Genomic DNA, 21,866 nt, shown 5'->3' with positions numbered 1-21,866 from the left:
TTAATAAAACTCACTGAAGCCTGAGAGAAAATAGCAGTTCTGCAGCAGATAGTGTAGGGGAAAGAGACTGGGATATGCATATGCAGCTGACTAAAGCAGGCTACATGCTGGACTGGAACAGAGAGGAAACAATAAATCTTAGCTACTATGCAATAAATATTCCCAATTTTAACTAAGGAAGCTATCCTCACAGTGAAATTAAAAAAAACCCAAAACAACAGTTTTTCTAAGCTTGATTGTTAACGTGTGCTGCTCTGCTCCTTTTTCCAAAGACTTTAAGGGAAATTCAGAACAAATTTAAAGAAAGAGGAAGAAAAAGTTTTTCTTAAAGCAGGAAAGGAAAGTAATAATAACATGTCAGTTTTCTTTTCCTTTGCTTTCCTGGCAGTGATTCTTGCTCTTGTAGGCTGTACTAACCAGCGTCGAGGTGCAGAAGCCAGTGGGAGAAGATTTAACCGGGTTCAGCACGGGCAGTGCACCTACACTTTCATTCTGCCAGAACAGGATGGGAACTGTCGTGAAAGCACGACAGATCAGTACAACACAAATGCTCTTCAGAGAGATGCTCCTCACGTGGAACAGGATTTCTCTTCCCAGAAACTGCAACATCTGGAACATGTGATGGAAAATTACACTCAGTGGCTGCAAAAAGTAAGTGTTTCTTTTTTTGTTTCTCACTAAATTATTTTTTTGTGGGGATGTTTGTGCTGTTCAAAGTTTTCATTAGTTTCTATAAGAACAGAAGTAATAAGGATTGATATTGTTCTTGACTGTGTAGCCAGAGTGAACCCTACCTAGTGACATTGCTTTTGGGAGCTGAATTTTCTTCAGTTTACTGGAAGATGTGACTCTTAAGGCTTTTCTTCAAGAAACTATGGATGCATGTGAGTTTGAGAACACAAAAATCCTCCAGAGACTCTACTGACAGAATTTACTAAGTTCTTATAAGCTCTACTTACAGTTCACAGATTCAGCTCAGATGTCATGCAGGATACCTGCTACTGTGACAGCAAAAGGGAGCATTTAAAAAATCAGCATTTAAGGGCACTGGGTTAAGAATATCATTGTTCCTCCATAAACAGATCCTGTAATACTATTCTACCCAGCTGATTGCTGGAAAGAAACAGGAAAATATATAGGCATTTACACTTCTAAATCTTCACAGTAAACATTTTTAACCATGTTGAATACACTGGTCTTGAAACAGTCTATGCCAATTTGTGTTTATATATGTACATTCTTTCCTAGAAAGGGAAAAATGGGTTTCAAGGTGTTGTAGTAACTTAACAGAAGTAATTATTTTTATGAAGCTTGGTTCTGAAAGGCTTAAATATGTGAATAATTTCACTCATATGAACAGTCCCAGTCACCTTAGCGTGATTACTCATGTGTGAAAAATTACATACCTTGCTGTCCATACCTTGGTAAAGAAAATGCTTTGGGGTAGCTGACCAGTTAAAATAAAGAAAGAGTCTGTGTATAGTTATTTGTGATATTCCCATTCGCATGCTGCCATTTTGACCTGGCAAAAATTAGAAAATTGCACAACTGAGTGATGCAACTAGTCATGTAATCTGGTACAAGAACATTGTTGTATGCACCCCTTTGAGAGATACATGGTTTAACTCCAACACAAGTTCATACTAAGAATGAAAATCCATAAAACTCTAATAAAGACTCTACTAGCTGGGCTGAAACTTCACATTACCATAGTTGCTGCTAACCTGTCTGATTTAGAAGTTTTGTTTCATCCAGACAGTATATAAGACATAAATATGTTAAAAAGTATATGCAGCCCCCCACCCCCCTAACTCTACTAGAATTTTTAGAGGAGATTTCCTGATTTTTTGGTAAATTATTTGTTCTCTTGCATGTCTGACCATAGCAAGAGAGAAAAGATTCTGTGTGGAAAATAAAACTGAGCATATAACTTTTAGACTACTACCCTCATTTTTTAATGTCTTGATCAGCCTTGGGGAATATAGGGCTGGAAATAAGCGGATGTTTTATGTGGAGGAAAAGAAATTATTTTACTGTGCCTTGGCAGGCTGAGACAAACACTAAAAAGAGGAAAGTTGTTTTCTGCTTTTATACACATATGATTTTACTTGGGGAAATTGCCTGCTGAATCTTGCTTCTAAGACTTATTCTGTGTTTGTCCACTAGAGACTGAACTAAGATCACTGTTTCACTGAACATGAGGAAATATGAGTCTCTGGAGTGTGAATGTCTGAGGGTTAGTCCTCTCACACTTTGGAGGGAAGTGATTAAACAGGTAGGAAGCCCAGTGAAAGGGGTTTAATTTAGGACTGGTTTCTTCTCTAATGATTGTAAAACTGGCTGAGGACAGAACTATTCCCCTCCTCCCTTCCCTCCCAGCCCCCAATGCCCTGCTCCCAGGGGTTAGCATAAAACTGGGATTATGCATGTATCCCCATGTGTCAGTTTTCCTTGGAATAAAAGGACCTGTTTCTCTGTGTGAAGGACCATGTCTCACTCTGAACAAATGAGGCTGATACAGCTCCTTTATAGCATCTCTGAATACTGAATTTGCTTTGTTGCTGTTGCCATCAAAAAGCATCTCAGCCATAACTCATTTCCTTTCAAAACCTGCATAATACCGAACTGTAATGAATATATTATATAGGTATCTCACATCTCATTTTTATACTCTGCATATATTTTTGCCCCTAAACTTTCTACCCTAGACAGCATTTTACAATGCACCTGCTGTGAATGAACTAAAGAATAATTAACAGTTGCAGGTCTTTTACTGGAAGAGAATACATATAATCAGAAATAATGCTTAAGAATTTTAGAATTAGTCTGACTTACATAAAGGAGTTTTGTTTCTTACTTTAGGTAATATATGTAACTTTCAATAAAAATTTACATAGCCAATGTTCGGCAGAGTGAACTATTTTCTCAGCACAAATTCTCCCCTGTGATATTTAAAAAATACCTACTGTGAAATTTTGTAAGAACCATGGCTTGTTTAAATTTTAATTTAAATTTTTTATTTAATATCCGAATTGTCAGATTCCTAGAAGCAAAACAATATACTCTTCTGTAAAAAAGTAATTTTTTTCTTAATGCAAAATTGCTTCTTTAATGATCTACAAGCTTGATTGTAGATAAAAATGCCCTTGCTTGAGAAGCCAATTATAGGCAATTAAGGCCCAGCCTCGTCCATTATAATTTGCATATCTATGATCAGTGTAACTGGGGTTGGTTGACAAACCAGGGACATGGCAAAAGGCTGTGCACAGAAACTACCATGGAAGGTGACTTGGTAAACATTTTTAGAGATTTTCCTAGAACTGTTTATTTTAATACCGGATAACTTTCCCCATTGTTTAAGCTTGGGTCTCATTTCTGCAATATGTTTATACTGATAGTTCAAAACAAACAGTTCATCACATTTTCTTTCTTGCAGTAACTGGCTGGCTCACGTGACACTGTTTGGTATTTAGTTGCAGTGTTTAAGTATTGCCAAAGAGGAGTTACATGAAATGTTATCATCATGTCTTGCTTAGGAAGTTGCTGTTGGCTTGCTGAACTTACAGTATTGATGGACTCAGTGTACCTTCAGGATAGCTCTATAGATGAGCATTCCATATACTTTTCTTGACATCCAAATGGCAGTAATAATTGTTATAACAGTAATAAGTGAATTTAACATGATCCACTCTTTCTTTTGTTCTTGCTCATTATTTAAGCAGAGTACCATAAAAGTTTAAAAATATTGCTTAATGATAGTATTGTATTAGAAGCGAACACATACAAGTGTTACAAGAAGGTAGATACACTTTAACAAAAACAAAACAAAGCAGCTTCAGCTCACTTCCTCTCCCTTCAAAGTTCCTGTGCTGTTGTTTATCAGCTACAGCTGAGGAAGCATGTAATTCTGGTCTTTATTTGGTCAATAAAAAAAGAAATTATTGGCAGGCTTTCTGGGATATCTGTAACCATTTGATAGTGTAAAGTTTATTCTTTGAATAATTGTACCATATTATTTTTGTGGCATTTTTGTGGTCTTTGTTGACTTCCTTACCTTGCAACAGTAACAGCACAAGTGCTCACCTAGGTTTAAGAAGGTAAGAGATCTAGGTTTTGAGGGGGCCTGTTTTGTAGAAACAAATGGCTTTTGGAAAGATCAGTCAGTGTCTGTCGCTGTGTGCTCCACTGAATGTCTGCCATTTTGTCCTGTCTTTACCATCGGAGCTTAGCTACTGTCTTCTGCAATGAACTATAATATTGCTTATATGTGTGGGGTTGTTGATTTTGCCTTGGATTTTATATGGTTTGCTGAAGATGGAAAAATCCCTTACATGTCACCCTTGCTGTGAAGCTGAATGGAAATATGATACAGCAATCTGAGTGAAAAGGTGACAGAGCCTGCCCTGAGCAGGACAGATGTAAAGAGCTGAAGTAATGTCCTATCAGGCAAATTCATATTAATATAAAGATAGAGAGTATCATTGTGTGTGTGAATTTTTTTTCATATTAAGAAACCACTTTTCGCTAGTTGAACTGTCACAAGAAATGGTAACAGTTCCATTTTATTTATAATTATGTTTCACTGGGCATTTTGCAATGTAATATGTGACCTAAAGGTTCACATGATATTTGGATGTTAAGTACAGCTGGAAGATACATCATGAACTCCTGCTAGCTCTCACAAACAAAAAGTGGTCAATGAATTTGGAATCTGCTATTCTGCGTGTATGAGCATTACTAACAGAGCTGTGTAAAGAATGGCTTTCTGGTAAATCTTTCCTTTTTCAAGGTAGACCAATGCTAAAAGAAAACAATGAGAAGGTCTCATCCAAAACTCGGCACTAGCTTCCTATTTGGCGTTCAGCTCAAACCTGTATTTTTTAGACACAGATGCTGCTTACTAGTCTGAGTGCTCCTTTCTGCTTCGCAGTAAGTGAATTCTCATATCCAAAGCAGAGCTTCATCCTAGTGATATTTGAAGTGCAGTTCCCACAAACATGTGAAACAAAGGGTGGAATACAAATTAGTGGAATTTCTTAGTGTGCTATTTAATGAGCAAGTATATATGTATAAAATCCAAATTTGAGCAGTAAAAAATAACTTAATGGAAATAAACTGCCTCCAAGAAAATTCATGTTTGAGTGTAAATCTAAAATTGCTTATATACCCCTAAAAATCTATTGGCCAAAAACATGCCTGCTTTTCAAAGCTTTATGAGTCAAATTACTCAAGTCCTTGGAATATTCTGGTGTACCCACAAGAAGGAATTAAGACTTCAAATGTGGAAATGTCTGAAAGCTTTATATTATGAGAGAATAATTTATTTGGCAATTAATTTTTTATAAGAAGCAGAAGAATCAGAGAATTGGACTGAAGGACAATTTCATGTGTTGCCACACTTGGTAGCAAATTACTTAAAAAAAATATTTCCCATGATTGGAGAGAAGGCTTTATCATAATGTTCAGTAGGACTTGAATGTGTTTTTTTACAGTGATGACAGCCATAATTAGGAAATTTCTGGTAACAATAAAATATTACATTTATTAGTCATCTGAATTATCCAACAGAGATGCCCATTGGGAGATTTCATTTGGAACACTGAGAGCTTTTCCAAATGAATCTGTTACACGGCAAATGACATATCATTTTGAGGGTGCTGAGAACTCATTGTTCCCATTCAACCAAGCAACCTACTCCCCAGGGCTGTGTGCCTTGGAAAAAAAAGGAAAAAGACTGCCAAGTCCAACCTTTGACCAAACATCAGCATGTCAACTAAATCATTGCACTAAGTGCTGCATGTAGTCATTTCTTGAACACCTTCCTGGACAGTGACTCCACTAACTCCCTGGGCAGCCTGTTCCCATGCTTAACCACCCTTTCAATGGAGAATCTTTTTCTGACATCCAACCTGAACCTCCTCTGACACTGCTGCAGGCCATTTTCTGTCACTTGCTGCTCAGGAGAAAAGGCCAACCCCCATCTCACTACAACCCCCTTACACATAGTTGTAGAAAAATGATAAGTCCTCTTTAGCCTCCTTTTATCCATGCTAAAGAACCTCAGCTGCTTCAGCTGCCCTCGTCCAACTTACCTTTAAACTATACCAGCTTTACTGCCCTTCTCTGGACCTGCTCCACCCACTCCTGTCCTTCTTGAATTGACTAGCCTGAGACTGGATGAAGCACTTGAGGTGTGGCTTCACCCATGGCCAGTACAGGACAATCCCTTTCCTAGATGTGCTGGCCACACTATTTCTGATCCAGGCCAAGATGCCTCTGGCCTTCTTGGCCTCCTGGGCACATGCTGGCTCACGTTCAGCTGTCATCAACCAGCACCCCCAGATCCTTTCCCACTGGGCAGCTTTCCAGCCACTGTTCCCACTGCAGGGGGTTGTTGTGACCTAAGGGCAGGACCAAGCACTCGGCCTTGTTTAACCTCATACAGTTGGCCTTGGTCCATAGATCCAGCCTGTCCAGATCCCTCTGCAGGAAATTTCCCACCCTCCAGCAGATCAACACTCACACTCAGGGCAGTCTGTGAGCTTACTGAGGATGCACTCGGCCCCTCATCCAGTTCATTGAAAAATTCATTAAATATGGCTGGCCCCAGTACTGCACCTTGGGGACTGCATGAGTGACTGGTCACCGGCTGGAAGTAGCACTATGGCACTCTGGGCCCAGTCTTAGAGCCAGTTTTTAACCCAGCAAGGAGTGCACCTGTCAAAGTCACTGGCTGCCAGCTTCTCCAGGAAAATGCCAATTACCCACATGGTTTTTTCTTTGCTGTGGGGAATCTCTTAGTGCTGTGTCATGAGACAGAAGCAAGCCCAGACGAAGACTCAGCTGTCTGACCTGTTCTGTGGAAGTCCCTGTTTCTCTTCACTGACCCTAAGAAAATCCTGGGCAGCTCATTTCCTGATTTAAATGCCTCAGTTAAGTGTGATGGATTTAAGCTTTACTTCTGTCCATGCCTGTAGTATGGACTTCACTTGTGACTGCTAGGAAATTGTAAAATTTAAGTATTCCGGTTTCCCTTTTCTAATACAGATATAACACTACTACTCTATTTTACAAGGCTGTTGGGAGGCTTAGTATGTTATTTTTGTGTTGCTTTTAGAGTCTTTCTTGTGGAAGGTATTTTGTGCTCTTAAAAGCACATGTATTATAATAATGTTTCCAATATTTACAGAAAATTGTGAGATTAATAATTCCCTGGAAGGAAATTGCTTTTAATATAAGTAACTAAAGTAGTTCATAAAAAATAAACAGATACATACAATTAATATACATCTATAAAGCTAAGAATATCTTGAAGGTTGCGGTTGGCTGAATTGGTAATTTGTGTCCTGCTCACAGCCAGAGTAATCCTCATTCTTGCAGGGTTTTTAAAATCCGTCAAGTAGTTGCGGCTCCAGCCTGTATCCATCTGCAAGGGACTGAATCTTGTACAGATTCTCATCAAGACCAGTGAGGAATACCTTGTTGTTCAGAGCTACCATTGAAAAAAACTTGGATAAACTTGTTTTATCAAAACTGTGGTCATTTGCATGACCTGTTGCAAACAAGATCTAAAAGGTGGAGATACTTAACTGTCTACTTGTATTCATTTCAATTTACAGTTCAGCTTCAGTCTTATTGCCTGTATTTGCAAAAATTGCAGACAAGGAAGAGCTAGTAAGTGAGGACCTTCTAAAACCAGCATAATGGTTTAAGTTTACTGTGAACTCAGTTTTAACACCAGAAGCTCGAGTGTCTTGAATAAACATCCGTGGTGTAAAAGTCTTCCCAGTAGCATAAGAATTTCCTCTCTTGTTAAGGGGTTGAAGTTTGATCAGGAAAAGGAAATTGAAATAGTTTCGTATTTCGTAGAAAAAACCTTTTTCTTATGAAACAAGCTGTACTTTAACACAAGGTTATTTTTGTGCAACCACATGTGTATATTTTAGACAGTGTTATGAAACACCAGACTGATGAGTATTCATTTGGAAGGGTAACTTAGAAATGCCATAAATTGTTACACATTTGCACTGCATTCTCATTAATATTTCTGCACAAAGATCAAGATTCACTTTTCATTGCCTTAGTTAAGAATCAGATTAATCTAAGGCAGTGTAAGTCACTACTCAACTGGGATAAGAATTCTAATCAGGGACTTGCACCAGTTTAATTATCCCTTTTTAAGACTGATGCAAATCAAACTAACATAATTTCGTTGTCTAAACAAGACCTAACAGTGAATTACACTCAACATTGAACAAGTATGTGGTGCAGAGAGTCAAAGCAAGACAGGTACAGGGTCAGCTGGAAAGATGCTCAAGGTACACTCACTGTATAAATAGTTTACTTTCAGATTTAAACCGAACCAATCCACCAAAAAATTGTTTAAGATAATGCTGTAATTACTCAGAGGAAGTCATATAGAAAATCCACGTTCAAGGCCATGAAGCTAGCTGATTGAAGGAAATTTCTTACACTTCCTTGACTAGCTTCTAGGAGCAGAAATAAAAAAAAAAAAAATAAAAAATACACCCCAAAACACAAGACCCAGAAAAAAACTAAAAAACAGTAAGAAAAGGGTAAGACTAAGAGAACTATGTTAGTTTTGTGGTGGAATAGGCATGTCTTTAGGAGAGGTACGTTACAGATCTCTTATATGCTAGTACCAATCATGTGATCCGTTTTACTAATCCTTTCTTAAAGGAGAGAGAAATAGGCTGAAAATCCATGTAAAATATTGCAGTTGGAAATTCTGTGTAGGAGATCTATGAGTAAAAAGGGGCTGATGAAAAACTCTCTAAGAAGTCTGCAGAATCTCTCTCCCTCCAACACCTCACTCTGGTGCATGAGTGTGTGCACACATGTATGCATTTTGATCTTTGGACTGTTTGGTGTTAAGATACTTGGAAATCTATTTTTTAGTGTTGTGTCTTAAATCCATTCTCATGTTTTATGCCAATGTACCTGCTATCAATCTGTTGTTCTCCTCAAATTGATCAGCTGGCTTAAAAAAAAAAATGTGGCAAGATGAAACTTTGTTTCTTGTACATGCATTAATTCTGTGTGAACAATTCTCCAACCGTATTACTGAAAAAACATTTTGCAAAAGCTCATTTGCTTTTGTCTCTTCCAGAATGTGTATGAAGCAAGAATTTTCATATATGCTGGAAAAAGTAGTGGACTTCTGTTCTCCCCATCCCAGGCACGTTTCTGTCCTTACATGTGCATATGTTGCAAACCTGATTGTGGCCTGTGCATGCATGACATCTGCTTCTTTAATAGAAAATGGCAAAGGTGCATAGCTGTAATTTTTCATCACTTCTTCTTGGGATTTTTGTTTGTAAATTCTTGCCATTTGTCACATTGTCTCTACTTGTGTTGTTGGAAATAGAGAGACCACGCATTCGTTCTGACAGAGGAATGTATGGAAACAACAAAATTTCAGTTATTCCAGTTAGCTGAATTTTCTTCTGATTCTGTTCTGCCTGAGAACTTGGGTACTGATATTCTTTCTCCTCCTCATGTGCCAAGGAACTTGAGAGATTACAGCAGAGATAGGATAAACTTTGAGCATTCCTGCCAGGATGAAATTAAGGCAAGACTAGAGAACTGTGGGAAAAAATTTAGAGTATGAGCAGAAAACCTTAGGAGGTAATTTGTCTGTTTTTGACTACGTGACTTCTTTCACAGTAGAATACAGATGATCAGATTGGTGCTAATCAATTCTGAATCTAAAAATTATCTGCTGCAGGCTGATATGCCATTTATAGACTCACCCTGCCTTCTTTCACACCTGACCTTCCCTTAAAGCTTTCTGTATGCAAGAGATTTTCCTAGAAAGATACTATTTAACTGACAAAACTTTAGTCTTAGGGATAACACTGTTAGCAGGTCAGACTTTTAGTTTTCCGATCTGTCATCCTACAACCTAAAACCGCAGAAGGAACCTGCAAGGTTTAAAAGAGATAAGAACTGATTTTGAGGCAGGTGAGTGCTTCTGCCCACTATTTTACAAGTTGATGCAAAATTTGAGTCATTACCTAAGGCTATTAATTCTTTAAAGTGGGATTCTTATGTCCTGATTGTAGGTGAAAAAGAAATCTGATTCTTGGTATGTAAATTTAGTATTTTGAGATGTATTTTAATTTTTCACCTTTAATATACTCCAAATATACTCCAAATATAATATAATATATATATTATATTATATATATATATATATATATATTATATATATAATATAATATACTCCAAATCCACAGAGCATATTTTGGATACTGTCAAAAATCAAACAAGTCCTAGTACAATCTCTAGAGATGCTTTTACATTTATATTCAGGACTGTGGTGGACTTGCCTGACCTCTGGATTGTATTATTTATGAATGTTTAAAAGTTGTCAGCCTATGTTTACAAAAGTTTATTTTTCCTTTGGAATCTCTTGCCTGATAATATACTATTGTGCAGTGGAGAATCAGGAAAAAAATAATTTACTTCTTGTTAAATGATTTTTTTTTGTTTTCTTTATAGGCAATCTATTGAATGAATGTTTGAATTTGTATTAAACCACCCATAGTTCTATTTAATAGTGATGATTTTCATTTTCATACATTCAGCTTTGAGTTGCTTTAGTGATATATATTTTTTGGGAATTTTAGTTTTCATGCAGAAGTCTTTTGAAGGAAAGAAAACTGTATTAAATAGATCTTTCCTTTAAAACTCTGCCATCAGTTCAGTGTGTGGTAACAGCGAAGGTGAATAATAGGATCACTTACATGTCTTTCTTTTCTAACTTCTGAGTCATGCATTTGAGTCTCAAAAAGGTAAGGATCTTCAAATAATTATATCACTATAACTATCAGAGCATTACTCCTATAATACGTTGGGTTTTTTTAAAATTGAAAATCCTGTGTAGAAATTACTCAATATTTCTGAAATCTCAGAGAAATGCTTCATATAAAATCTGCTTCCCTGAAGTCTCCTCCAACACCAAAGAACACTTCTGCAGCCTTTCAAAAATTGGGCATTCATATGCAGATAAAAGTAACAGAAATGAAGATTTAAGACGACTGCCTTTATCATTTAAGTATTAAGTATATTTATTTGTGTCATAGTTAAATATTTACCCTTCCAGTCTTAACTCATCCGGGAATTCCTGTAGCCTTCTAGGCCACATCAGCAAGTCCACACAGTAATGGGAAGCCCCCAAACCACAATGTGTTTGGTGTTGTGCCTGGAATTTTGAGGATCTGCTTAGAAGGAAAATTGCTCAAAGAGATGATCTAATCTCTTCCTGAATGAACTATTCCCCTTTGTTCCTTGGCTAAAACTTCATACTTCACTCTGTGTGAGACTTACCACAGTAGAGATAAATGGTCAAGGGCCACCTATCTTTCCTGCGTCACTTCTATCCTGTCAATGGGAAAGGCCATCAATGCTCTGCTAGAAGGTTTTTCTGTGTTACTATTTTTGTGTGGAGGAGATATGGACTGCAAAATTCTTTATCACTTTAGACTGTGAAATACAGAGGCGATGATTAAGGTTGTTTCTCTTCACATTTTTCTTGAATGATCCAGTTTGGTCTCTTGGCTTTTCTAAGAATCCTGGCTGATGCAATAAATATTCTTTTGTATATTCCTCTGACATCGTTGACCTCCATGACATCCCACAGCTCAACCATTTGAGCCCCTGCCTTCATGTCAGTTGTTAAAAGAACTATTTGTACCTGTTACAATACCAAAGTTTTATGCAGGGAAGCATAAGCAAGACAGCTGTATTTGCAGAGACACAGAAGGGAAGAGGAGTTTGCTATGTACCACAAGGTTATTGTTAAAGGTAAAGGATTATTACAGCAGAATTAATTCAATAATAACTGGGAAAAAAAATAAGTCTTGATCTGCTTGATGACCCAATTTCTACCTATGGACTATCAGTCTAGGAAGGGTCAGCTCAGGGAAAGTGAAAGGGAGCCAGAGAAATATTGAAAAGGCTAAATATAAGTGTGGTGCTTCAAAACAAGAAGTCTGTCAACTTGAGTTTGATAGAAAATTTGATTTAAAATTCGAAACAAAGGTAAATGATACAATCCAAAAATTTGTGACTGAGAAAGTATCAACCTTTTAAGGTATACACACAGTCAAGTACCTTGTCCTGATATGACAGAAAAGACTGAGAAATTACTTTGGTGTACAGCACTGTGTTCAGTAAAATGTCCTGAATCAATGCAGATGTAAACTGTTTACTGGTATGTGGCACTGTATTCAGTAAAATGTCCTGAAACAATGCAGATGTAAATTGTTTACTTGTGTGTGGCCCTGTCATAATACTGTTTATTTCAGCAGTAGTACAGCCTGCTAAAGAAAAGCTCATCATAGTAAAAATAAGATCTTCCTTTTTTAAAAGAACAGGAAATTCTTTTTTTTTTTTTTTTTAGTTAAGAATATAGGAGTGAGTAAGAGAAGATGCTCAGCAGTATGCTTTAATGAGGAAACCAGAAAGTCTCCAAATCTTTTTGGTTATCAAGGTATATCTAAAATGCAGATGATCCCAGGCTGAAATGCTGAATGGAACCCAAATGCCATGTGGGGCATTACTTAGGTTGTAACTAAGTGTCACTTTGTCACCAGGAATGCCCTTGCAGCTATCAACAATAACCTCATAAGTAGTGTTTGTGTTCTTCACCATTAAGCGAAGAAACAATTGACTAATATCGAGCAAGCACCCTTGAACAGTTTGTGATGATGAGCTAGAGGTCAGCAGTACTGGAAAGGGATTTGCCCAAATTTGCCAACTTTTAATTTTACAAGATCTAAGAACTTGAACCCAAGTACGCCAAGGGTCTTTTTTTGAGTTGATGTACTCAAATGTTTCATGAGGTAAGCTTTAACCCAGTAAAATAAATTGTTTTAGTTTCATCATTGGAGTGTTAACACAGGGACATAGCTACTTTTCACAGACTTCAACAGGAGGTAGAAGTGAATTGGAATTCCTCTGTTACACTGAACAAGCACACGTATGTTTTATTCTTTTGGATAAGTGGGAGAGAATGAGAAGTCTAGAGACATTTTATAGTGAACATTGACACAAAAGTTCAAAAAAAGGAGAATTATAATTCCTTGCACAGTTTACCTAGAGAGCCATCTGTAACTAATTACCTTTTCTTGCCAATGCATGATAATCATTTTGGCACATGCTGTACAAGCCACTATATAGAACAGGAATAAATTTAGTATTTAATTGTTTGTTCAACATATTTATATATTGACTTTTAAAGTGAAATAGATGTAGCAACATTAAAAATAGTTAGGAAATTAAACACAGTCTGAAATAAAAGAGCTTGTCAAGAATTCAATTTTTAGAGCTAGGAGTAGTGATTGTATTTCTTTAGTGCTAAACCAGTAAGACAAACAAAGCATTTGTTATATTCTACCTTAATACCTCCCACAAAAAACCTGCCTTATGAAGCCTAGAAATAGGGAGGGAAAACAGAAAAAAAAGTTTGCTTGACCCAGGATTTAGTACTCCTACGCATCTTGGAAACATCTAGTAATTTGGCCACTCACCCCCTGGGGTATTTCCTAGAAGCAGAATTGAGCAAGACTGAAAATATTTTTGTTGCACTCATATGGGCATGAAGATAAGACATGAATTCATGATCCATAAAATATATACCAAGTGTGACATCTTTTTTCATGTGAATTTTTAAAGACCACTTCAGAATTTTTATTCATTATTTTCTTTCCAAATTCATACAAAGCTCCTGAAATCATGATTAAAACTCTGGTTGTTCATCACTAGAATTAGTCCTGGGCTTTTTTTTAATTTTTTTTTTCCTCTAGGCTATAATTCATCATGATGGGACACTGAAAATGTGTTTTAGGGTAAATTTCCCATTTTCATTATTCATGAGTTCCAAGATGACACCTCAGTGTTAGTTCTATCAGCATGGTTTAATGCTGTCTTGTTTTCACTTCCATAGTAAAATCCTTCAGAAAAGCTATAAGAAAGCTGAAGCAAGACTATTCTATACTACTCATAATGCAATACAAGCTTTACATTTTGAGACATCCTAAGTCAGAGTTGCTCAGTGTTTTTTTCTGTCATAATGGATATTAATTTTGGTTTTGTTTCTCTTAGGTTTGGCCTGGCATTGCTATTATATTTTCCAGGTGTTGTTATAATGAGATCTTACCAAAAAAGTCAACTAGAAAAACCAGTAATTTTCTGTGGGAACATAAACTTAAAGGAGGTTTTTAACACAGTCCACAAACCCAAACTATTATCATTAAAATGTCTCAAGAGAATTAGTAACTGAAAAAAGGTCTTGACTCTCACTTGGAATGTGATGTTAATGAATTTGTATGGAGCTTGGCCTGATGCTGCTCACAGTGAATCAGCAGGAAAAAACCAAGCTCAATTTCTCTTCAGAAAAGGGGTTTTCCCAACCAGAGGCCCACCCAGCTTAAGCTGTCTCCTACATTTCTCCTTCTCCTCTCACTTTCAGAAGTGGCAGAAATTCCAGTCTACCTTTTGGTACCAGCTGTCTGGGTTCACCTACATCAAAATATTTCTGCCCTAAAGTAAGGAATTTTCTCTCTAGTAAAAGACATATAGACCTTAGCACTATCCAAGCAAACCTATTTGGCAGAGCAGGAAATTCCCAGATGGTCAGGAGGAATTTTAAAGGATTGGAGTGATACATTGCAAAACACTAGCCTGGCACCCACGGAGACTGGAGTCTGTTATTTATAGAAAATCAGAGGCAAAATAACTGGTGATGTGCTTTGTCACAGTATGTTCTACAATCGTTGGATTGTGTCCACATGAATTTGTGGGGTACCACATCAAGATATGAAATGACAGCATGGCCTCTATCCCTAGCCAGTTGCTTCCTCCACATGCGTAGAAAGATACCAACTAAATCTGTGAGGAGTTTTATAATAATGAAAAAAAAAAAGAAAAAGACCACCCGTAGAAAGCCCTGGAGCAGCGTAAGCCAGGGACCATGTAATCACTGGCATCAGTGGAACAATCCCAGTATCAATCTGCTGTAGCTTAAAAAAGAGGACTCAAATCCAGCCTTTGAAAAGCAGACAGCCTCAGGTTTTTTGTTCATATGAGGATGGATTTCAGTGTACAGCTTTTATTATGCATAGAGCCTACTCCAAGCACTCTCCAGGCCTTAAAGGGGGGTCATGAGGTACATCTCATGTGAATAATTTTATAGAGCTATTTTCCTTATTTACTTTTTATTTCATGTTATAAAACATAAAAGCAAGTTTGCATACCTTTTTTCCTCTGTTCTTATTTTTAGTCCTTTGAAACACCGAAGAGGAGCTGAGATACTTGTTGAAACAGAAGCATTCAAAATAAGCAAGCAGATTATCTTAATTTAAAACTAGTCTTGGATTCTATCTGCTATCTAGTTTTCATTGCACATTTGAGTAATTTTTGTGTTTCTTTTGCTGAGGCCAATCAGGAAATGGTTTAGAGTGGGTTTTTTTTGGTTTTTTTTTTCAATATCTTAAGATAGAAAACTCTCCAAACTCCTAAAATACAGACTCTCCAATCTGAAGTCTTGAAACCTCAGGTAACAACAGCCACATGGCACAGAGCAACTGTAAACCAAAACGCTGTGGTTTCCAGCCAAGAGGTTAGAACTCTTAACTAAATAATATAATCCTTCTCCTTTTAATCTATATATTTATAAATTAATCTTAATTTTCTTTTAAAATCTGAGATTTTTTTTAATGAAAGAAATATCATTGGAATACATTTTCCTGTGGATAAAATCAGCACACTGAATTTTTTTTTCCTTTCACATGAGCTAAATTAGCCAGCTAAAAGTTATATTTCTTAATTAAACCAAAACCCAGGGTTTTGGAAGAAAAGGGCATTGGAAGAAAAGTTACAAATAGTTCTTTTTGAACTCAGATGCCTCTAGTTCAGTGGGGACAGTTTGCATGATCTTTTCTACATTAACAACACTCCACATGCATATTCTTTCTATCTTCTTCAAGAAAAAAAAAGGAACTGCAGAAGCAACTGTTTCCAGGTAAACAGGACACCAAAACAGTGCATCTCTTTTCTTGCTAGAAAATATATCCATGTACTGTGGCTGTACAGAAATATTACATTTAGGCTTCTCCTTCATACACCAAGATAATACCAAAACCTAATTCTCACCCAAGTTAGCCCTAAGGAAGTCACTTTTTAGAAGTCTGCTGTTTTTATTAATTGAATATCTTATAATATTCCAGCATTTTGTTTAGTGATATACTAGAAATTTATATCTGGATATTAGAATTTTTGAATTGTTGGAAAGGACTTTAAAGACCATCTAGTTCCAACCCCACAACACATCTTCCGCTAGACCAGTTTGCACAAGGCCCCATCCAGCCTGGCCTTCAGCACTTCCAGGGATGGGGCAGCCACAATTTCTCTGGACACAGATGCCCTGAAAACCAGGGGGGCATTTCTTCCTGAACTTGTTGGAGCCTGTGTGTCTTGTTTGATAAGGTTATATGTCATCCCTCTGGCTTCTTATGACAAAAATGTTTTTTAAGTCCATATGCCAGTCACCAAACCGACATACAATTTGCTTTTGTTCTTCTATATTGCAACACACTGAGAAAATACTCTTACTGTGATGGTCACCAGATAAAAATCTACAAAAAATCATAAGGGCTGCTTGAGTGTCCCTCTCCATAAATGACCTCTCTGCTTGAATTTTTATCCTGCTCTTATTTTTTGGCTTGTACTATCTTTGATAAGAAATGAGGAAATTAATGTCTGTGATTCTTCTGTGTAATGCTTTTTGAAAAATTGTTTATTAAGGTTGTAGTTTCCAAACAAAATTTGACTGTTATTGCAATTTTTTGGATACCTTTTGTGTGTGGAATCAAATTGTTTGCCCAGTTCCTTAAATCCAGAAGTTATTCTATAGTATTACTACATGGAAGCAAGCCATGCAGTTTTTCAGTATTTCTTTTAATTACAGAATGTAGATAAAAATCACTTGTCCTTCACAATTTATGACAGCTGAATAATATGCATTAAATGCAACACAGTGGAGAGGGAGTACCTGTTTCTTTTTAGCACAAATGAAATTCCATTGCAGTAAACGTTCAAAAGATTTTTAGTTTAGAACAAAGTTTACAAAAGGATTGACAAACTTGACAAGAAAATAATTTAATGATTATATTTCAAATTACTGGAAATGGTTTACTTACATTTTCTGATATAAATAAGGATTCTAGCTATAGAAATCCCAACTGTAGTGATGTCAGAGGCAGAACTCAAGCAATTTCCATGCCATCAAGACTGCATATCTAACTCTGGTGGTTAAATTTCTGGCCCTATGAAAGAAGCAGTGTTACTGCTGTAAGTTTCAGGCATATATCTGTTATATCTCTCTTCAAAATTGACAGAGGCTCCATGGTTGTTTTACAGTCTTGAATTCTTTCTTAAAGAGTGGCAACAATTGATCATACTTCTTCCTTTTGTGTTCAGGATCCCAACACACTTTAGAAATGTCAGTGAATGAAGCTTCATAACACCCAGAAAGCTTAGAGATGCCAGTAATTTTCTTATTATTACCCATTGGAAAACCCGAGGTACACAACCTACAAGCTAATGTGTCTTTAGGCACTTCAGAAACCTACTTACAGCCAACAATAAACCAGGACCTGACATAGCTCCAGTTTTTATATGATCGGTATTAAAAAACTCCACACTAATAGAGATAGGTAAATACCCAACTTCTCTCAGGTTGCTCCTCCCACTGCTGTCCAAAAAAATTTGGGTTTTGTGGGCTAATTTTGTAGCTGGTGTAAATCTACATTGCTCAGCCAAGGCTAGTGGAATGGTGTTGATTGAAATCGGGTAGGCTTCTGGATGCTCATGCTTGCACTAAAACCTCATTTTTAATGCATTTTCATGCTTCTTTGGTGAATTGGACTACTTTACTAGAATGAAAGCTAAACTGGTCAGAGCTCCTGCACATATCCATGCTATTTCCTCTTCTCACTCAATTTCTAAAACCATTAGAAATTGGCCATTTTTTTATTTCTGAAGAAACCAGCCCCAGTCACACAACCTGATGTGCAAAGGAGCAGTTCTGTGGTGCAACAATGAATTCTCAGCAACACCCATGCACAGAAATACCAAATTATTTGACATTCTATTTCTGTTTGTCAAATGACACCTGCAGAAAGATGAGCCCGTGGGTAAGGCAGACATGGCTGAACAGAGAGGTGTGACTAGAACTAAGGAAGGTGAGATTCTGACCTATGGGAGAAAGGCCAGGCCACTCAGGAGCACTGCAATGATGTCACAAGGTTCTGTAGGGAGAAAATTAGAAGGGCCAAAGCACAGCTAGAACTTAATCTGGCTACTGCTGTAAAAAAGGATAAAATTATTACTATATTACTTTAGTAGTTAGAACAGTTGGGTTTGGGAAGTGGTTGAGTCACTGTCCCTGGAGGTATTTAAAAAGCATAGATGTGGTGCTTAGGGACATAGTTTATTGGTGGACTTGGCAGTGCTGGGCAAATTGTTGAACTTGATGGTCTTAAAGTTTTTTTCCAGCCGAAACGATTCTGTGATTCTATTACTATGAATAAGAGAGATGAGTTTGTTGTAAAATGTTTACACAATATGAACACTTTTAAAGGGATTAGTCTCTACACAAAGTTTTGGATCAAATTTTTCAACACTCTTCTACTCTTTTATAAAAGGCAAAATATCATTCATTGCAGAACAAATAACTATGGAAATATGCATATTTTATTTGTTGGTTTTTTTTAAATGAGTGACTTCATGTTGCCACTTATTTGCCAAAATCCACATGGTGTGAATTTTCAGACACACCAAGCAAAGCAGTGTGTTTTTATATATTGCTATTATGTGCATATTTTCAAATTTACTATTCTGTGTACTGTTTTAGCTGATTCTTCATATATGTTCACATGTCTTCTACTGAAAGTCTTAGAAAAGCTGTGTTCATGTAAATATTTAGAATAGCATACTTTGGTTTGATTTACAGTTTTTCAGATGTCTTCTAGCTTAGAAGTTTTAGCTTGTTAGGTCAGGCCACTGTCACCTCTGTTGCATAGCATGTAAGGGAACAATTTATTGGAATATTTAAAATTACAAAAGAACAAGCAGGTTTGGTAAAAATGTAAGGAATGTCAGCAGTGAAGACATTCCTGAACTGTTGCGTAGAAAACACATCATATTTTTGGTAGGAAGAAGGAACAATATGAAAACTTCAAGGAACTTCAAGATTTCAAGATGTTGTTATGTCTGAAAAATTTTAGACTGCATTTCAACTTAAAAAAATTACCAGGTCTACTATCAATACCTCAAATATTCCTTGCAACAGAAAAAGCAGTTTTTATGTGGACTGAATGGATTATCTATATTTTTATAACCTTATTTATCTTATCAGGGGTATGGAATATTGATATTAGTTTGATTTTTATTAATTTCACTCTTCCTAGTTCTGCTTACTGGAATATTCACTGCTCTTGTTCTGTTTCTGTTTACTGTAGATTAGTACAGCATTGCTGAGTTCAACAAAATGTAACTAGAAGCAGAACAGGCATTGTTTTCTTTTGCATATGTACACATAATTTTGAACATATGGTTCCAAGCATATTTTCAAATTAAATTGTCACTAACTTCAATGAATGCTTGTTTTAAATTTTTTTTTTCTACTTTTATGCTTTGCATTTGTTGCCCAAGAGATTCATAGCCAGCTGCAAGACCCCTTCTTTGGGCAATAATCTAAAGCTTGTAAAAGAAGGCAACTAGAAATGAGGGCATCCAAACATAATTGCTCCTTGGTACAAAGGGCTGTGCTGAGAAACAAACCTGGGAGAGGTAAATGCATTTCAAATTAACAATTGCTACTGGCAAAGGAGATTTTGAGAGTTACTGAAGATCAGCTTTCATCTGGAGGTAATCTAACTTCTGGTGATGTCACTTTTTTCTTTCAAATAACATACTTGGTAGAGGCTAAATAATTTACATTTACTCTTATTTCAACACATGATCCAAAGAAAGCTTGCCATCATAAAGAACCCCTTTGGCACAAGATAACCCTTTAAATGTATATAATATTTTTCATCTTCCAGTTATGATCAAGAAATATCTAAATTGTATTAGTTAAGCTCATTGTCTTGAGGAATATGATGCAAAAAGGATCACGTTTCATCTAGGAATTCATATGTCCTGTAAAAGAAGGATATTGAATGAAACTGAAAACATTTGCAATTTTGACAGACATAAAATATATTTTGGAAGAATCATTTTACCACATTTTTTTTTCTTATTTATTGTCAAAGAATCTCCTTATGCTGACTTCACAAAGAACATTAGCTAACTGCATTACAAATGAGAAATCTTTCTTCAACAAGGCTGCCTTGGTTGACAGTGAATATGATGTTCAATTAATTTGAAATAATAGGTCAGAGTGTGCTGTTCAACTATCCAGTTAGAAAACATCTATCTTTATTTTTTTCCTAGTGATAGTGAAAATTGAGGTATAACAATAATTCCAATGAAAGCAGTGACAATCTACATGTATTCATCTTGCCAATACTAACTTCTTTTGCTTTGGGGGCAGAGTATAGCTCTTAGTAACAAAACTTTAATTTAGCAAGATTTTCTTTTGTCATTAAATACTATTCTCAATCTATCAGATTTGATGGAATTAATAGAGTGGTTTAAATACTGAATTTCCTAATTTACATATCAAAAGGTTATATAGCAGTAAGAAATGAGCACATACTGAGCCTAAACACCTCTGCTGAATATCCTGAAAATTGGTAGATGAAGAAGAAACTAGATTTTAAAGATAGAAGGGAGGTAATTTGATATTGAAAAATCTTGTCTTGATTTTTTTTTTCCGCCTCTTTCTATTTTCAAAGTAAAATAAGCTGGTCACTTTTAGTTTGTTGTCCATTTAGTACTCTGCACTTTCAATTGTCACAATAGCGCTTTCTGTACTTGTTTATATAAAATGAGAGAAGAATTGTACAGAGTACTGTCTCTAATTTTAATTTTTTTTTTAAAGTTTCAACTAATAAACATGATGTTTTATGACATGAGCTTACATTTCTAGATGCTAAATAGCCATCTGCCTCCACAATCTTCATACAAAATATTTATGAAAAAACTGCAAAAGAAGTTTATTAATTTTTCAGGCCATACATAGATTACCTTTGATTTTCAGCATTTATATCACGACCTAATTGTCTGGTTTCTTTCTTTCTTGTACTCTTTTCATTTATTATAAATTGGTATTCTACGATCTGTCTATTCAAGTGCCTCTGTTAATTATGGCATAGTTTTATTTTCTCGTTAATACATTTTTCCTTTGGTCATTCACTGTAGGTAATTTTCTAGCTATTGCTAAATTATTCAGGTGGTTTCAGGAATTTTTCAAGATTTTAAAATCATGTTTCAGTTTTTTCAGGATATATTATTAATAATTATCTCTGAAAGGAAATGCAATCTTGGCTCAGAAACAGCCAGTCTGATGAACTTGCTTTGTGCTGGAGGTCTTGTATTTCCCTGAGATCCCAGGGTGTGGATGAACTGGAGTGCCTAGGAATCAAAGCTGACCCAGAGACCTTGGCATCTGGATGTTATGGCTCCCACGAGCTTTGCAAGTCCCGGCTTTATGGCTGTCCAATAGGAAATCCAGCCAAGAGCTTTCTAACCTTGGAGGACCTGGGAATCTGGGCCTTTGCAGCTGGCAATCCCGGAACTTTCTGTGTCACAGGTCCCTGCAAACCTGTTCAGTGGCTCCTCACAGAGCTGGGAGCCTGGAAATTCCTTTGTGTTGGGCCACACAGGAGCCTGGA

At 36.4% G+C, this 21,866-nt stretch overlaps 1 protein-coding gene across 1 annotated transcript in view; it reads left to right on the top strand.

Moving 5' to 3' along the window:
* The first annotated feature begins 307 nt into the window (after nt 1-307).
* ANGPT1 (angiopoietin 1) overlaps nt 308-21,866 on the top strand; it is a 150,128-nt gene continuing 128,569 nt past the window's right edge. The window contains exon 1 of the mRNA XM_066334845.1: nt 308-651. Within this exon, the coding sequence (XP_066190942.1) occupies nt 355-651 (297 nt within the window). The 5' untranslated portion in view covers nt 308-354. The remainder of the gene's footprint in view (nt 652-21,866) is intronic.

The sequence above is a fragment of the Sylvia atricapilla genome, chromosome 1 (assembly GCF_009819655.1).
Source record: "Sylvia atricapilla isolate bSylAtr1 chromosome 1, bSylAtr1.pri, whole genome shotgun sequence".
NCBI classification, from domain to species: Eukaryota; Metazoa; Chordata; class Aves; order Passeriformes; family Sylviidae; genus Sylvia; species Sylvia atricapilla.
Note: the sequence above shows the minus strand (reverse complement) of the source record. Positions and strands in the feature narration are given on the sequence as shown.